At 45.4% G+C, this 18,916-nt stretch overlaps 1 protein-coding gene and 1 non-coding gene across 2 annotated transcripts in view; one reads left to right on the top strand and one right to left on the bottom strand.

Annotated features, from left to right (window-relative positions):
* TOP2A (DNA topoisomerase II alpha) overlaps positions 1 to 7,362 on the bottom strand; it is a 31,224-nt gene extending 23,862 nt beyond the window's left edge. The window contains exons 1-10 of the mRNA XM_066364238.1: positions 7,212 to 7,362; positions 5,683 to 5,838; positions 5,376 to 5,466; positions 5,027 to 5,090; positions 3,931 to 4,076; positions 3,234 to 3,331; positions 2,798 to 3,010; positions 2,295 to 2,468; positions 1,155 to 1,256; positions 910 to 1,047 (exon numbers count right to left, since the gene is read on the bottom strand). Coding sequence (XP_066220335.1) covers positions 910 to 1,047; positions 1,155 to 1,256; positions 2,295 to 2,468; positions 2,798 to 3,010; positions 3,234 to 3,331; positions 3,931 to 4,076; positions 5,027 to 5,090; positions 5,376 to 5,466; positions 5,683 to 5,838; positions 7,212 to 7,232 — 1,203 coding nt within the window. The 5' untranslated portion in view covers positions 7,233 to 7,362. The remainder of the gene's footprint in view (positions 1 to 909; positions 1,048 to 1,154; positions 1,257 to 2,294; positions 2,469 to 2,797; positions 3,011 to 3,233; positions 3,332 to 3,930; positions 4,077 to 5,026; positions 5,091 to 5,375; positions 5,467 to 5,682; positions 5,839 to 7,211) is intronic.
* LOC136395997 (U7 small nuclear RNA) lies at positions 1,331 to 1,393 on the top strand. The gene has a single exon (XR_010749433.1). It is a non-coding gene; the product is annotated as a U7 small nuclear RNA (small nuclear RNA).
* Positions 7,363 to 18,916: the final 11,554 nt, after the last annotated feature.

The following is an 18,916-nucleotide window of genomic DNA, read 5'->3' as shown; positions in this document are numbered from 1 at the left end:
GCTTCCAAAAAAGTTTATACAAAGTGTGTGCTTTAACACAAAAAGACTACTCAAGAGCATTACAAAGAAAGGACTGAAATTGTATGAATGTTAAGAACCTATTAAGAAAAGATGATAGATAATGGAAGGTTACTGAGATATCCAAGAGATGATTCTCACTGGATTAGAGAGGAGAGGAGATAAAGAGAAGGCTCCTGCCTGACCAGGCAGTGGCACAGTGGATAGAGCGTTGGACTGGGATGCAGAAGACCCAGGTTCGAGACCCTGAGGTCGCCAGCTTGAGTACAGTCTCATCTGGTTTGAGCAAAGCTTGGACCAGCTTGGACCCAAGGTCGCTGGCTTGAGCAAGGGGTTACTTGGTCTGCTGAAGGCCCATGGTCAAGGCACATATGAGAAAGCAATCAATGAACAACTAAGGTGCCACAACGAAAATCTGATGATTGATGCTTCTCATCTCTCGTTCCTGTCTGTCTGTCCCTATCTATCCCTCTCTTTGACTCTCTGACTCCCAGTTTTCTTGTGCACCTTAGAGGTTGGTCGTGTCTATACTAAGATAGGAAATACTTTTGTTTTTGGTAGGTGGGAAGAGTTTCTTTGGAGGTCAGTAAGTATAGAGAGAACTAAGTTTTGAATGTGTGACTGAGAGCAACTTTAGGCATTCAATGTTTGGTAAGCAGTTAGGTGGATCAAATTCAGAAGTAATCTAAACTGAATGGTGAAGTGAAATGGGGGAATATAGGCACATAGGTTGTAATTAAGGCTCCAGTAAGAACAGTGAGGTAAAAGCTAGTTTTTCAATTTCCTTTATAGAGTGAATAAAATATGTGGGAGGAATCTGTTCTGTAGAGCTCAGAAGGGCGATGAAAAAACAAAGCAAGGCGCTTCTATTTTTTCCCTCTAAGTACTCACAGCTTTGATGAATTTTTCACTTAATTGGCACGTTGATCCAAAGCTCTTGGCTTGTAAAGTCATGTTCTCTTTTGTCTGAGAGTCAAAGGTTGGGTTTTCTATTAAGGCATTCACAAAAATCCACATGTGATTTTTCACCTGCAGTAAAAGATATTAAATCAATAAAAACTTACCCATGCTGTATTTATAGCCCTTCTTTTCTTCTTCCCTGACTTTGGAAAAGGAAAACTGCTAAAATACAATACCTGATGAGCCTTTACTGCAACACCACCCTTGTTCTTCTTCTTCACAACATCAGCAAGTTTAGTCACAATTTGATCAGCTACATAATCAACATGTCTGCCACCCTAAGGAGGAAAAATACCCAGTTGTAAAGCTCAGTCTCCTCAAAATTATAATAATCAAATTATTATATCTTATTTAGTGCTTATAGCTCTTTTTGAATTTGCCTAGTAGGTCTTCTGGTCTTTACTACAAGACCCCAAAAGAAAAAAATAATTTAGCTAATTTTATACCAAGGTAGCCAAACCTCCAAGTTCATTTTATATATTAAAAACAGTAAGAACACGCCCTGGCCGGTTGGCTCAGCGGTAGAGCGTCGGCCTAGCGTGTGGAGGACCCGGGTTCGATTCCCGGCCAGGGCACACAGGAGAAGCGCCCATTTGCTTCTCCACCCCTCCGCCACGCTTTCCTCTCTGTCTCTCTCTTCCCCTCCCGCAGCCAAGGCTCCATTGGAGCAAAGATGGCCCGGGCGCTGGGGATGGCTCTGTGGCCTCTGCCTCAGGCGCTAGAGTGGCTCTGGTCGCAACATGGCAACGCCCAGGATGGGCAGAGCATCGCCCCTGGTGGGCGTGCCGGGTGGATCCCGGTCGGGCGCATGCGGGAGTCTGTCTGATTGTCTCTCCCTGTTTCCAGCTTCAGAAAAATGAAAAAAAAACAACACAAAACAAAACAAAAAAAAAACAGTAAGAACACATATGAAAAAAATATAAATCATGATGAATAATTTAAGAATAAAATTACCTTGGGCCCTGGCTGGATGGCTCAGTGGTAGAGCGTCAGCCTGGCGTGCAGGAGTCCTGGGTTCGATTCCCGGCCAGGGCACACAGGAGAAGTGGCCATCTGCTTCTCAACCCCTCCCCCTCCCCTTCCTCTCTGTCTCTCTTTTCCCCTCCCGCAGCCAAGGCTCCATTGGAGCAAAGTTGGCCCCAGCACTGAGGATGGCTCTGGTTGCAACAGAGCAACGCCCTAGATGGATAGAGCATCGCCCCCTGGTGGGCATGCCGGGTGGATCCTGGTCGGGCGCATGTGGGAGTCTGTTTGACTGCCTCCGTTTCCAGCTTCAGAAAAATACAAAAAACAAAACAAAAAAAGAATAAAATTACCTTGGAAGTAGCAATGCTGTTGACAAAGCTGATTTGCTGAAAGCCTTTTTCACTCATTGTTAAACACACTTCCCACCTGTGGTTTACTTGTTCATGGATAACTTTCAATGGATTGCCAGTTTCATCTACCTTATCCTTCAGATACATGTCCACATAGCTACGGAATCCTTTCACCTGTACAGGAATTAAAATGGTATAAAAAAGTTATAAAAAGTATATTCAATAATAGACTATAAAGGTTTTTCAAAACTAATGAAATGGTTGTCCAATGAGAGGCATAAAAGAATGGCCAGTAAAGGGCACAAAAGGATTATTTAGGTGTTTCTTTTTTGGAAAGAAATTTCCTTTTGTAAGTTTAAAATGAGCTGATTATAAGGTGTGGTATACAGTTTTCTTTTCAGGATCATACCCTGAGAAGTGTTAAGAAAACATATAAGAGAAAAGAAAATCAATTCTTTCTTTCACAATTATTACAAATTCCCTCATTAACAGAAAGTACTTACTGGAAGCTTAGTTCCATTGAGAAAGACTTTGACATCTTTAGTGGATCCAGCAATATCATATGCTCTTCTAAACATCAGTGCAACAATATCTTTGTCTAGGTTTTGCATTTTAAACTTTGACAAATCAGGGTGGAAGGTAATACAGGTATAATCTTCTCCATTAAAGGGCTTGAGTTCCATCTCACCAGCTTTCCCCATGTTATCCATCCATGTCTATGGCAGTAAAGAACAGGAAAGACAAACAATTCAAGTCATCTTACAAACTAGAACTAAATAACAGATTTATTGTCTTAAAAAATAACCAAATACATGCACATGAATAGTTTTCCATGTTTTAATAGATTATAAATCATGTTAAATTAAATCAACCATTAATGGCATTATAAATTGCTATAGTACAATTTATAATCGAGGTACAAGATACTTCTTTACTTGCCTGTTTGAACATTTTCTTGTATTCTCTACTGGCTGTTTCCACAGTAAATTTGGTACTGAATATGTTACACAGTTTGGCTCCATAGCCATTTCGACCACCTGGGCAAAGAAGTATAGAATACTATTTAATTGTTATCTCATGAACAGCTTTATTTCTTTATCACTGGCAAAGTGATATAATTATAAAGATTTTAAAACTTGGCCCTGGCCTGTTAGCTCAGTTGGTTAGAGTGTCGTCTGGCAACACCAAAGTTGAGGGTTTGATCCCTGGTCAGGGCAAATATGGGAAGTGACCAATGAACGCAAAAATAAATGGAACAACAAATTAATGCTTCCTTCCCCTCCATTTCTCTAAAATCAATTGAAAATAATAATAAAAAACATTTAAAACTTTATACCACATATGTTCAAGAGATATATTAAAAAATTTTTTTTAATTTCCCATTGCTTTAAGATAGAGGAGAAGAGAGAAGAAAAGAAAATGAGAGAGAAGCATCAACCTGTTGTCCCACTTAGTTGTGTACTCATTGATTTACTTCTTGTACCTGCCCTGACCAGGGATCAAATCTGTGACCTTGGAGTGCTGGGATGATGCTTTTGCCACTGAGCCACCTGACCAGGGTTGTGGGTTTGTGTCCTGTCCCGCCCCCCCTCGCCCCGGCAACAATATGTTCTTTTTATTTTCCTCAATACACTACCTGTCACTTTCTTTTCATCATCATCATAGTTACTAGAAGTTAGGAGCTGTCCAAAGATGAGAGCTGGGACATACATCTTCTCGACTTTGTGCTCAACAACAGGAATACCTTTACCATTATTCCATATACTAATTAAATTGTTCTCCCTAAGAAAAGAAGATGGAAATTTCACTGTTAAACTAGTGCTTAAATATGTTTTATATTTAAATACCATTATTTCTAAAATATGTGAATCCATAGTCTTAATTTCTTTATGGCTCTTTTTCATATATTTCTTGTGAAATTCAGCATGAACTACCTTTCCCTGCCATGCTTAGTTCCTGATACTCCTGAAACAGGAGCCAAGAGGAAAAAAAAATTAAACCTGTTCCACCACCTGGGCAGACATTGATAATGTAGGGGAAAAAAATACAAAAATTTAAAAATGTTTAGGATAAACAAAGGGAAATAACTTATGCCCAGTGGAAAGATAAGAACAAAATTTGGAAAAAGTATTATTATACTGCTTTTTAGACGATCATCTGTATTGTTCTAGCTTTCTCACCCAACAAAATTCATTACAAAACAAATATAAAAGGGAAAAACTCATTATCATAAACTGTAAACTTCCTTGCTTGCCAATGAAATGCTAAAAATTTATTTGGACTTTGATTAGGCTAATAAAAAGGTGAAAAAAACATCCTGACCACCTACAATGGGACACCCAAGCATTTATAAACAGAAATATTAGATGTCTATCACCACCTGCTGGTTTGCTATTTAAACAGCATTTGAAAAAGAAAAAGCTCAAAAGCTCTGGACTCCAGAATACTTCAAGCAATTACTGGAGATGCTTATTGAAATATTTAGGGATGAAGTGTCATAATGTCTGTAATTTATTTTAAAATGCTTCAGAAAAAATATAGATGAAACAAATATGGAAAAGTGTTGATTACTGCTGGAGCCTGGTGGTAGGTATCACAGATTGTTCATTTTACCATTCTGCCTGTTTTTGCAGACCTTCATCGAAAAAAGCCAACTTTTCTATAAAACCAAGAAAATGCAATGAACAGTATCAATGACTATTTCAAACCAAAAGACTAAGCAAGAGACTTACGGGTCAATTGTGACTCTAATACAAGACATTTTTGGGTCCCTTTGTTTGTTGTCTGCAGCATTCACTGAAAGAAAATAAAACACACATTGTAAAAAATGAAGTATTTTTAAAAAATCTTTAATTATACAATATAGAAAGAAAAAGTCTCAAACACAGGATAGCATCAACAAGGTGTTCTTTCAGCAATTTTTATTCATAGTATTATTTCTAGGAAAGAATTCAATTGCATTGCCTCATCTCTGTCAACAATTGTTTGAAATGATAGCTCTGGTTAAAGAGGGTTTGCTAGGAATGATAATTCTTATAAAAAATTTGACCAATGGATCTTTATACGAAAGAATTTACTCACCTAGAATCTCATCAAAGATTTTGTACAAACCAGGAACAAAAGTGACTTCCCTATAGTTAATACCAATATCTTCATCGTAAACCCACATTTGCTAGAAATAAGGCAAAGAGATAGTTATTTTTACCCTATATTTATTCTGTTTTATCATCATGATTACTGTAAAAGTCTTCTGCATTAAATACTAATATACATATATAAATAGCTTAGGCTAGTCCTAGTGACAAAGTACATGAAGTACAGAAAATTAACCAGGAAAAGTGCACATTTTAACTACTTAGTAACTGCATTTAACTAGCTTGGTTTTTACCTGGGTCACTAATTCCACAGAGCCAATGTAGGTGTCTGGACGGAGCAAAATATGTTCCAACTGCGTCTTCTTTTGATAGATTCTTTCAATCGACAGTCTCTTCTTAGCATCTTCATTTTTCTTTGTTTTGTTGATTTGCATATTTTCATTTACAGGCTGGCAATTTAAAAATTTTTGAGGAAAAGGGAAGTTTAATCTTAGGTTTATCAGAAACTATAAGCAAAAAACATCTACCATAATGAGATCCTTAAACCCGCCATAACAAAACCACAATCTTCCAAGTCGGCACCGGTGGGGTTTACATCTTTTTTTGTACAAACACGGCCGTTTAAGTTCACCGCAGCCGGCCCTGGCCGGTTGGCTCAGTGGTAGAGCGTCGGCCTGGCGTGCAAGGGGTCCCGGGTTCGATTCCGGCCAGGGCACACAGGACAAGCGCCCATCTGTTTCTCCACCCCTCCCCCTCCTTCCTCTCTGTCTCTCTTCCCCTCCCGCAGCTGAGGCTCCATTGGAGCAAAGATGGCCCGGGCGCTGGGGATGGCTCCTTGGCCTCTGCCCCAGGCGCTAGAGTGGCTCTGGTCGCAACAGAGCGACGGCCCCAGAGCGTCGCCCCCTGGTGGGCGTGCCGGGTGGATCCCGGTCGGGCGCATGCGGGAGTCTGTCTGACTGTCTCTCCCCGTTTCCAGCTTCGGAAAAATACAAAAAAAAAAAAAAAAAAAGTTCACCGCAGCCGGGTTCCTAGGTGTCCGTTTCAGTAGACAGAATCCGTGAATCTGACATGGAAACGGTTTCTACGTTTTCAATAAATTACACCCACTCCTTTCATCTGCTCCACAAATGCTGAGGGCCTACTACGTGCCCGGACCGCCCCAGACGCTGGTGCAGCCGCAGCCGTCTGGGAGGCTAGAGCCACCGGCCACGTTATAACCTGCGACCACAGGAGGGACATATTCCGAGCAACTCGGGCCTGCCGGCGCCTCCACGGGAACACTGCCCTGCTCTGCACCCTCCTGGGTCAGGGTCTTTCGATCCCGTTTTCGGTCGGAGAGCAAAGCAGCAGCAGTCCTGTTTTTAAAGCCACAAGCTTTGCCCCCTGGCCGGGTCGCTCCGTTGGTGAGCGCACCCGCCTGACCCGCCGGATCCCGGATCATCGACCAGTGAACGCACAGATGGGAGGAACAACAAATCACTGTTTGGTTTCTCTCTCTCAATAAATAAATAAGTCAGTCACAAACGGGCCAGTATAACACAGATATACTCTAGGACCGATCGCGTCCCTTTCCCAGAGACAGTAAAACCTAGAAGCCGGTTTAGCGGCTAACACTGCAATATCCGCACCATAAAGGGTTTCATTCACCCTCTTCTCGATCACGCGGAGCCCAGGAGACCCGCGTTCACACGGAATACAGATTCCCAGCCCGCCGCGGGTGGGACCACGGCCCAGGAGCCTCAACCCTCACCCGTCACCGGCAGCCAGGGAGATACCGGGTCGCGCTCCGGGCTCCACAGCCCGCCTTTCCCACGAGCTGTACCTGCAGTGGTGACACCTCCATGGTGACGGTCGTGAAAGGGCTCGAGGACCTGGCAAGCTACTAAAACCGGCCGGACACACGAGACCACCACAGAGCAGGCCGCCGCTCCACAGACGCCGCTCGGTTAGGAGCGCGACTCCAGCTCGATTTGAAATTTTCTCTAGCCCGCCAAACCAGATAAGCCAATCCCTGACCCGCTCTCACCAGTTCCGTCCTGAAGAACCAATCGTAGCTGGTGTTTCATATCTACCAATGAAGGGCTGAATTGGCCGGGGCCTGTTCGAATGAACCAATAGGAAATGGAGGCGGGACTAGAGAGCCTTCCAAAGGCACCGCTGTGAGGTGTAGCGAGGACACAGACAGGAAATCTGACCAATGAGGAGGACTCATTTGCTCGCTCCGGTGCAGAAAACCCTGAGGAGTCACGCGGTGGAAGCGGATTTTCTGAGGTGCAGACTAGCGTGAAGAGAAGGAAGGGGAATATTCATTCCTTAGGAGCGGGTCACTTATTGAGTGAAAAGAAGCAACAAATATATTCATTCCTTAGGAGCGGGGCCCTTATTTCAGATCCCTGAAATCTGAAAACTGTCCTCTGTCCCGAGGCTTTTTAACAAGAGGGCAAAAATCCGAGCTCCATTTTCCTGAGGGAACTTGCCTCATTTTCCTGAGGAGGCTGAGTGCCAGCTCTTTGGACAGGCAGCCTGGCGGTTTGATTAACCAACCCAGTTTGCCTCGGCCTCCCCTACAAGAACTTATTTGCAAAAAACCCCCAAAGCGCTACAGTTTTGGTTTTTCTGAAATAGAAGGGTGTAGCGAGGCCACGCGAAATACAGTGTGTCCCTAAAGACATGGTGCACTTTTGAACGGTCACAGGAAAGCAACTAAAGAAGATTAAAATGTGAAATCTGCACCAAATAAAAGGAAAACTCTCCCAGTTTCATACCTATTCAGTGCAGTTCGATGTGGGCTCATGCACAGATTTTTTAGGGCTCCTTAGGTAGCTATCCCGTATAGCCTCTACAGACTCGTCACTGACTGATGGCCTACCACAGGGTCCCCAAACTACAGCCCGCGGGCCACATGCGGCCCCCTGAGGCCATTTATCCGGCCCTTGCAGCACTTCTGGAAGGGGCACCTCTTTCATTGGTGGTCAGTGAGAGGAGCATAGTTCCCATTGAAATACTGGTCAGTTTGTTGATTTAAATTTACTTGTTCTTTATTTTAAATATTGTTCCCATTTTGTTTTTTACTTTAAAATAAGATATGTGCAGTGTGCATGGGGATTTGTTCATAGCTTTTTTTTATAGTCCGGCCCTCCAACGGTCTGAGGGACAGTGAACTGGCCCCCTGTGTAAAAAGTTTGGGGACCCCTGGCCTACCAGAACGGGGTTTCTCCACCAAACTGCCGGTTTCCTTCAACTGCTTATCCCACCGAGTAATGTTATTCCTATGTGGTGGTGCGTCGTTATAAACGCGCTAATATTCACATTGCACTTTGGTCACGGATTTGAATTTAGCGAGCCACAGAACACACTGAACTTTCCTCTGTACCGTCCACATCCCCACTGGCATGGCCGTGGGCTGCTCCGCTGTATACACGGTGTTACATCATCATCTGCGCATGCGCACATGCTGCCACATCATCCTTCAGAAATTGGGAGAGTTTTCCTTTTTATTTGGAGCAGATTTCACATTTCTATCGTCTTTTGTTGCTTTCCTGTGACCGGTCAAAAGTGCACCATGACTTTAGGGACACACTGTATAGATAGCAGCATTGGGCCGCAACTGGTTGTTCAAAAGGAATAATTTACAGTTATCGCCTCAGAGGCTGAGGATAGCATAGGGGCCATTCGAGGGCTGTTCTTTTTTTGATTTTTGTTATTTTTTTATTTCTCAGACTGCCAGTAGGATGCCGTACTGCTTGCTTGCTTGTGACGTTTGCTGTCCTCTGTGTCAAGTTCCCTGGATGCTGTGTCCAGAACAGCTATTCAGATTTGATAAGGAATGTCAAAGACCAGAGGTTTTTTTTTTTATTATTATTATTATTGATGTGGAAATGTTTGAGTGGATTTCTTCTTTCCTTGTCAAGCCACAAAGCAAAAAGGGCAAAAAAAAAAAAAAAAAAAAAAAAAAAAGGGAAAAAAACAGTTGTTGCCCTTACAAGAGGCTCCAGAGAGCCCTTCTCACTTTAAGATGTTATGATTTTACCTAGATGTTTACATTTCTGTAAATCGTGCTCTAGATTTTTAGCCTATTCAAACACAGTCCTGTTTAACACTTATGTGTTACTAGTTTAACAAAGAGTGAAAGCCTCAGGAGCAAAAATACTGAGGTTTCCCAGGAAAGAAAGGATTTTGCCTCAGGACTGTAATATAGAAATCCTGCAAGCGTCTCTAGCCTATTGGTCTGCCCTACAAAGTGCAGGCTTGCCAGCCCCACAACCAGAGCCAATTCCTTTACATATATGTAGAAATTTTTGAGTGCCAATTATGCACTAGACCAGGGGTCCCCAAACTACGGCCCGTGGGCCGCGTACAGCCCCCTGAGGCCATTTATCTGGCCCCCACCGCAATTCTGGAAGGGGCACCTCTTTCATTGGTGGTCAGTGAAAGGAGCATAATTACCATTGAAATACTGGTCAGTTTGTTGATTTAAATTTACTTGCTCTTTATTTTAAATATTGTATTTGTTCTCATTTTGTTTTTTTACTTTAAAATAAGTTATGTGCAATGTGCATAGGGATTTGTTCTTTTTTTTTTTTTTTTTTATAGACCGGCCCTCCAATGGTCTGAGGGACAGTGAACTGGCCCCCTGTGTAAAAAGTTTGGGGACCCCTGCACTAGACACTATGATAAACACTTCATGTAATGTTCCCCCTAATCTTTATAACAACTCTTTAAACTTGAGAAAACTGAGACTTGGAGGTGTTAGCTAATTTCCTCAAGATTGCATATTCCTACTTTTAAGACTCAGATTGAATGTCACCTCCCTTTGAAGTTCTTAACCACTCAGGGCTCCTCTCAGTTTTCTTGGCACGCAGAGCCTTTCTCTCTATTCCATAGCACTGGTCATGGGGTGTTTGCCCGCAGGCCTCCCTCTTCAGACCACAAGCTCTTCTGAAAGCATGGGTTTGCCTGCTCCTTCTGGAACCCTCAGCACCTCGTACAATGCCCCCTCTCCATGAGGCCTTCGGTGGGTGGTACTATCAGTGCTAGTGTTGTCCTGCTGGGGCAGCAATCCCAGCGGCAGGTCCCCTTGTGCAGGAGTGCATTGACTGGGAGGAAGAGCCCAGCACAGTCAGACCCCAAAGTGAAGGGAAAGGTCCACACGTGCCTCTCTGCCTGCGTCCTCCTGGAAGCTGGGGCCCACTGTACCAACAGTTGGCTCCATCTGGGGATTCCGTAGAAGGCTCAGTACCCATTGCTGACATTGGCAGGGCTGCCCTTGGGGACACTGAGGTTATCCCTGAGCATCTGCACCTTGAACTCAAAGACCCAGTGAGGCAGCTGCAGGAATGAAAACCCAGAGAGGGCAGAAGGGATCAGCTGCAAAGGTCTCAGGAGACGGTTTCCTGAGTAAGGCTGCATCCCCATGATGTGAAAGGGGGAGGAGTGGCCCTGGCTGGTTGGCTCAGCGGTAGAGCATCGGCCTGGCGTGCGGGGGACTCAGGTTCGATTCCTGGCCAGGGCACATAGGAGAAGCACCCATTTGCTTCTCCACCCCCTCCCCCCCTCCTCCCCTCCCTCCTCTCTGTCTCTCTCTTCCCCTCCCGCAGCCAAGGCTCTATTGGAGCAAAGATGGCCGGGGCGCTGGGGATGGCTCCTTGGCCTCTGCCCCAGGCGCTAGAGTGGCTCTGGTCGGCAGGGCAGAGCGACGCCCTGGAGGGGCAGAGCATCGCCCCCTGCTGGGCAGAGCGTCGCCCCTGGTGGGCGTGCCGGGTGGATCCCGGTCTGGCGCATGCGGGAGTCTGTCTGACTGTCTCTCCCCGTTTCCAGCTTCAGAAAAAATACAAAAAAAAAAGAAAGGGGGAGGAGGAAAATTCTCCACTAGGGCGAGTGAACCCTGCTCCTAACTGGAAGCGGGTAAAAGAATCAGCATCCCCAGCAGTCTCATTCACAAGCCCCTTTTATTCTACCCTTCTCTCAAATGTGCTCTTTCCAGATCACTTCTAAGGATGAGGTGAGTGAGGTGGGGGTAAAGAGGGGTGCTCCCCCATCCATGTGCCTCACCTAGCTCGGCAGAAAGGTGGGGACCAGGTAAAGTCTGTTTTCTAGGAGCAGAAACAAGGCAGTCACAGAGTGCCTCTGAAGACACTCTCCCACTTCTCTTACTGCAGCCACCTGGAGGCAGAAGATACGTGTTGCGGGTGATGATGTTGGCCTTCCAGGAGGTCCAGTTCCATCCTGCACCTGGAAAAAGAGGCAGGAGGGGGGGAGGTGAACAAGGGAAGTTGGGGGGTGTATTTGGGGGAGGGGACTCTTGCAGGGAAAGGCAGTGGGGCCAAGTCAGGAGCCTTGATGGGAATAGAATGTGTGCGTTCAGTGCCCATGGCCCTGAGATCACTTCAGGAAATTGAAGATGGTCCTGAGCATGGGGCATTAATTGAGTTATCCACAGAATCGTCAATTGACTATTGGGTTCCAGGTCCTATTAGAGTAATTGAGTATAAATACAGAAACTGCCTCAGGAGGAATCTGGGTTTTTAGTTTGAGACTTCTGTTGCCACCTCTGGTCCAGAGGACCCTCAACTACTCTTCTACCCAAAGAATGCTAACACGTCATCCACCCAACATTTGCCTATTCATCCACCCAAATTTAGTTACCACCCACCTCCCACCAACCACACACGGTCCATCCCTCACCTCTGGTCTGACTGCTCCTTTCAAAGGCGAGGCTGGTGTGCTGACCGGCCAGGGATCCCTGGGTCTCCTGGGATCCCCACGAGCACCTTCACACCAGGAAAGCCAGGGCTCAGTTCTGGGCTACTCTTGCCTTGTTCTCCCTGTTGGAGCAGACAGAGTATGCAGTAGAGATAAAGCAGGGACAGGAGGGCTTTCTGTTTAAACCCAACTCTTTAATCTTCTTTCAGTTCCCCTGCCCCCGCCCCGCTCCCACTGCAATCCCAGAGGGTCCCGTAGTCCCTGAAATCTCACCGGAATAGCGTTTAACTGACATTCAGGGGCCCAGCAGTGCAGGCAGACCCAGTGTGTCAGGAGCAGGGTTGGATTGATTGCTATGGAAGAGAGAAGATTAGAAGTAGGCTGGCTCTTGGATCATTAGGTCCAACCTCCTCATTGTACAGATGGGGAAACAGAGGCCCAGAGAGAGAGGTGTGTAATTGCAGGTGGCTGCAGCAGTGGGACTTCGAGCTGGTCTGGGAGATGGAGTGAGAAAGCCAGTTATGTCTCCTACTGTGGTGTGAGGAATGGGGTCACCTGACCTGTCACTTTCTCTCCAGCTCTGAAATTGGCAGAAATCCCAGATAAGGTCCTTGGGAGCTGAGATACTGTGATTTATAATAAGAAACATATTTGATATTCTTCCACATTTCTGGCACAGCACTCCTAAAATCCTTGGAATTTCCTATGTGGTGAAAACAATGAAGGCGTCTTTTGTTATGTTAATGAGGTGGATTTTGGAAAGCCCCTAGATAATTAAGGATGGGGGGCATTGCCAGGGGAACCAATTAAGAGATTAGAGGATTGGAACTTTGGCCTTATCCACCAACTTCCTGGGAAGGGAGAAGAGCTGAAGATTGTATTCAATCACCAATGGCCAATGACTGAATCAATTGCACCTATGTACTGAAGCCCCATAAAAAGGACAGGTCCTTAAAAGGACAGGCTCGCAAGTGCTGGGAGAGAGGTTCACTAGGAAAGGGCATGGAAGCTGCACCCTTTCCCCAGACTCTGCCTTATGCCACTCTTGCATCTGGCCGTTCCTGAGTTATATCCTTTTATAACAAACCAGAAATATAGTAAGTAAAATGTTTCTCCCAGTTCTGTGAGCCCCTCTAGCAAGTTAATTGAACCCAAGGAGGGGGTCGTTAGCACCTCCGCTCTATAGCAGGTCGGCCAGAAGGGGGGACAGTCTTGTAGGACTAAGCCCTTAACCTGTGGGATCTGATGCTAAATCCAGGTAGATAGTGTCAGAATTGAGTTAAATTATAGGACACTCAGCTGGTGTTGGAAAACCAGTATGTCAGAAGTGGTGTCAGAATTGAAGGAAGCATTAGGATGGGTCCCAGAAAGAAAGGAATAGTATGGAGTGGGATGCTGTGTGCTTCTATCTGCAACCATCCGTTTCCCTGGTGATCTCAGCTCTTTGGGCTCTAGCCCCTTCCCTTCCTCACTCTACATTTGCTCACTTGTTTGCTGGTGGAGAGAGCCTAGTAGAGCTGCATATCTGTGTGATCTGATAGAGCCTGGGGGGAGCTCCCACTCCTTAATGAGAGTCCCAGTGGGAGCAGGGGAGGGACTGGCATTCCTGGTAGCTAACTGCTCCTCCCAGCTCTGATTTTGGCCTGTGAACGCAGGGTTGATCTGAGGAAGAGGATACCTGAAACTGCAGTCACATACTCCATCCAGTCCATCACCCTCAGAGGGCCCTTGGATGCTGCTGGGACAGGTCTGGTGGGTAGATGCAGGTTCTGAGACCTGGCCCAGCTTGTCAGCTACTGCCTCATTTCTTCAAAAAATGAGACCTGTGGTGGCACAGTGGGTAGAGCGTCGACCGTCATGCTGAGGTCATTGGTTTGAAACACTGGGCTTGCCCTGTCAAGGCACATATGATAACCAATGAGCAACTAAAGTGAAGCAACTATGAGTTGATATGATACTTCTTGCCTCTTCCTCCCCTCCAGTAAAATCAATCAATAAATAAAATGTTTTGTTTTTGTTTTTGTTTTAGCCAGGGTTAGGGGACAGGCAGGGACAGACAGAAAGGGAGAGAGATGAGAAGCATCAACTTGTTGCAGCACTTTAGTTGTTAATTGATTGCTTGCTTATACATGCCTTGACTGGGGAGCTTCAGCTGAGCCAGTGACCCCTTGCTCAAGCCAGTGACCAATGGGGTCATGTCTATGGTCCCATGCTCAAGCCAGCGACCCCTGTGCTTAAACTGGTGAAACTGCACTCAAGCTGGATGAGCCCGTGCTCAAGTGGGTAACCTCAGGGCTTCGAACCTGGGTCCTCAGCATCCCAGATCAATGCTCTATCCACTGCACCACCACCTGGTCAGGCCAATAAATAAAATCTTTAAAAAAAAAAAAAGAATAAGTGAATGAATGAATGTATAGGGAGAATCTGGACTGGGATCTTGAGTTTCATATCTGTGTATAAATCTCTTCCATCTTTCAAGTTCTTTGTTTCATCTCCTCTTCCTTTCCACTTCTCTGTCCTGTTCCATGTTTGTTTCTCCCTTTCCTGGCCTTCCCCTTGCTAGGTGCCTTCTCCCCTTCTCTCTATCCTTCCACCTCAAAGCACCATAGAATTTTAGAGTCAAAAAAGGTCATCATAACGATGCCACTCATTTGTAACCTGCTTTCCAGGATATATGTCCTTTCACCTATGTGGTCTCATTCGATCTTCCTTAATGGACTTACAGAGTGAAGTAGGGACTGGCGTCCCATTTTTTAGATGAGGAAACTGAGTTCCATCATGGTAAAGACACAAGCCCACAGAGCATGATTAATCAGGGCAGAACTGGGATTTGAATCCCTAGCTCTGACTGCAAGAGCACTCTGCCCCACAGCCTATGAACCCCAACCTGAAGGTAAAAAGCTCTTCCCACTTGTAGGCTGTCTGGCTTGGGGCAAGCTTCTGCTGCTCTCTCATCATGATTGGGTGGGAGCTGAGGAACAGACAGCACACAGATCTTAAGGATTACTGGCTCCAAGTACCAAGCTTCTGGAAACCACAGGGCTGAGGGGTGAGGATGGGAGGAGGAATCCAGGCTTCAGGAGAGACAAGGATGAGGGCAATGTGGATTAGGGGGTCTAGGTAGTATGGGCCTTGTTTCTGGGCACACTCAGTCCTGTCTCTTTGCCCTCAAATTCCCCCCAGCCCTCACCAGCCATCTTTAGGACTGTCTATACTTCTTAGGAGAAGGACAGCAGCATAAGAGGTCCCTGGCATGAAGAGCCTTGGGGGGCGCTGTGGCTTCTCTCTGAGACCCTCTCTTTGCACATAGAGCTGGGCAGGCAGGGAAGGCACAACAGCCTCTTCATACACAGCCTTGTAGGAGGAAGATGTGCTGTTCGGGTTTGGGCAAAACTCTCCAAGACTGTGATGCTTCTGGGTTGCAGTGGGGGTGCCAGCTGGAGCCCAGGCACAAGATCTGTGTCATCCCACAAGTGGGTTTAAGTTTTTTGATTTTTGAGAGGGAGAGAGAGAGAAAGTGATAAACATTGATTTGTTCTCTCACTTATTTATGCATTCATTGGTTGCTCCTCCTGTACAGTGACCAGAGATCAAACCTGCATCCTTGACATGTCAGGACAAAACTCTAACCAACTGAGCTACGTGACCAGGGCCCACAAATAGGTTTATGTCACAGCTGCTTGTAACCTGAAGCCAGTCTTTTTACTACCTGGAGGCCCATTTAAAAATGTGTTTATAGAGTCACCATGGTGATCAGTAATAATGGCTAACGTGTACTGAGGCTTACTCGGTGCCAGGCACAGTGCTGAGTGCTTTACACATATTGTCTCTGTAGTTTCTTGCACAGCCCTATCAGGCAGAGCTGGCATTATTCTTCTTTTACCACCGAGGGCATTTAAGGATAAGAGGGAGGATGTCACTTGGCCAAAATCACAGAACTAGTAAATGGCAAATCCAGAATTCAGTACAGGCATTTTGGCTTCAGGCCCTTAATTTCACTTGGCTGATCATGGCTAATAACTAACACTCATTGGAAACTTAATATGTAGCAGACATCACTGTAAGCATTTTACACAGATTTATTCGTTTAACCATTATGGGCAGCCTATATAATAGTCACTTAAATGAAAGATGAGGACACGCAGGCACAGAGTATGCTAACTTGTCCTAAACCTACTGCCAGGAATCCAATTCAGGCAGGCTGACTTGAGGGCCAGCACTCTTTAAAAAAAATATGAAAGTTTTTCTTAAAAAAATTAAAGTATAACATATACACATAAAAGTGTAAAAATAAGACCTCTTTGTACCCCATAAGACCTCTTTCAGTAATGACTCCCATTCTTTTCCCCAAAAGTAACCTCTATTCCGACTTCTAAAACCATAAATTAGTTTTGCCTGTTTTTAAAAAATTTATTGATTTTTAAAGAGAGGAAGGGAGACAGAGAGAGAAAGAGAGAAACATTGATTTGTTGTTCCACTTATTCATGCCATCATTGGTTGATTCTTGTATATGCCCTGAGCAGGGATCGAACCTGCAACCTCAGCATGTTGGGATGATGCTCTAGCCAACTGAACTATCTGGCCAGGGCCAGTTTTTGAATTTTATATAAATATAATCATATAGCAGTAATTGTTAGTTCAACCTGTGATTCATCTATGTTGTTGGATATAGCAATAGTTTATTCAACTATTATATCAATAGATTGATTTATTCTACTATTGACCCTAATGTTTGGCTGAATAATGCTGCTATAAGCACTCTTATACATGTGTTTTGGAATACATACACACACACACACACACACGCTCGTGCGTACACACACCCATTTCTATTTGGTGTACAGGGGGTCCTTGGATTACCAGTCTTGACATATGATGTTTTGAGTTTATGACGCTCGCTCCCATAAAAACTTTAAAAAATTGAGACGTGTTTCAGCTTACGTTGTTAGTGTTGTACTTATGGACTGTGTGGGCTGCAGAATACACAGTAACTAGACATATGAGTGAGGGAGTTGGTGTCCCCCAGTATGCTTATCTATGCCATTTTGGACTGTTAAAAGTGCAAGTGTTCCATTTGTGTTAGGCTAGGGTGTATTTTGACTTACACCAAAATTCAGATTACATCACTGTCATAGGAATGGAACTGTGTCATAACCTGAAGACTCCCTGTATATCTGGAGGTGGAATTATTGGTTGCTTCCAAGTGGTTGTGTAAGTTTGTTTTCTGTATGAGAGTCTCCCTACTCCATATGTTGGTATTGTCAGTATTTAAAATTATTACTAATCTGGTGGATATGTAGTGGTATCCCATTATGTTTTTCCATATATATTTATTAAGTGAGGTATAACGAGAAGCAAGCACTCTTAACAACCACTTTGTATAGCTTTTCATAGCAATCCTATGTGGTAGGTGTGGTTATCACCCCCATTTTGCAGATGAGGAAGTGGAAGGCCATACTCCCTTTCCCTTTCTTCTCTTGAAGTTCACTTACCTTTCCTGGGGATCCCTCCCCACATTTCCCCAGTGGGGCTGGGATGTCTGTTTACCACCAAGCTTGGGAGGCCCCTCAGGCCAGGATGTTTTCCTAGGTAGGGAGAAGAAGGCTGGGGTGAAGAGAATGGATGAAGGATAAAGGCTGGTGTGAAGAACCAGAGATACAAGCTCTGGGCATGGATGAGGCAGAGAGATCTGGGACTAAACAGAAGGCAAGACTGTGGCTATTTGTGAACTAGTACTGGTGGGGAAGGGGGAGGCATTTAGTCAGGGAATAAGAACCCCGGTGTGTGTGGGTGTTGGAGATTTCTCTGGATCCCAGGCCCTCTTTCTGGAGTTTTCCTGAGTCTGAGGAGTCTGTAGGGTCTCTAATCCTAGAGCTTTGTTGGGCAAGGGGTCCCTCTGGTTCAGACATCTCTTGGTGGAGTCTCTGTGGGTGCTATACTCTGTTTTCCAGGGCCAGGGGAGTAGGAGGCAGGGCCAAGAGGCACTCCAGGGAGTGTAGGCAAAGGACTTGGGGTCTTCTCTGATTCTGGCCTTCTGATCTGTCAGGCCAAGGGGCATCTGGCAAGGAAGCACCATGTTCTTTGACTTTACAGGTGTCAGGAGAGGCAGGGCAAGTGATTTTCCCACTGTAACATTTGTCTCTCTCTGCTCAGAGGCCCCTCTGTGCCTCTACTTTTTCAAGTGTCCTCTGCATAGACTGTCCCACCCCTACCTTCCCTGGTAACACAGGCAGCATGGCACAGGGGGCTAAGTCCATAGCGGGCAGTAAACATCCTCATTTTAAGTTACACTGAGTGAGCCCCATTACTTCTCTGGGTGGCGACAGAGCTTTCACAGGGCCCAACATCATTCACTTGGCTCATTTCCTGCACAGGCTTTGGGTACTGAGAAACAGATTCTGTAGCAACGGAATAGACTCCGTACCAATCGGCCCGGAAACAGTGCCAGCTCTGGAGGGTTGGCAGCCATGCCAGGATTGGGCCTAGGACCATGCAAAAGGACTCCAGAAGATCTAGATTCCTAAACTGCCCGAGCTGGAAGGGCCTTTACAGTTAGCTGAGGTCCCCTCCCCCATTTTACAGATGGTAAAATTGAAGCTGAGGAAGGGAAGTGGCTGCAAAGTTGGCAAGCAGAGCTGGCTGGACTGGAGATATGAAACTGGATCCTGGTCAGCCCAACTGCAGATGGACTCTCCTCTCCCCACCCCTTCCCCTGCCTGGCTGTTCACTTCTTGGGCCAAATGTCCTAAGGGAAGGACTCAGACTCTGTCCTCTGGACCAGACCGCCTCTATGGGTCTCTGTGGACATCTGGTCTTTCTAAGAGT

Source organism: Saccopteryx leptura, chromosome 2, assembly GCF_036850995.1.
Source record: "Saccopteryx leptura isolate mSacLep1 chromosome 2, mSacLep1_pri_phased_curated, whole genome shotgun sequence".
NCBI classification, from domain to species: domain Eukaryota; kingdom Metazoa; phylum Chordata; class Mammalia; order Chiroptera; family Emballonuridae; genus Saccopteryx; species Saccopteryx leptura.
This window is presented reverse-complemented; position numbering and strand designations above follow the sequence as displayed.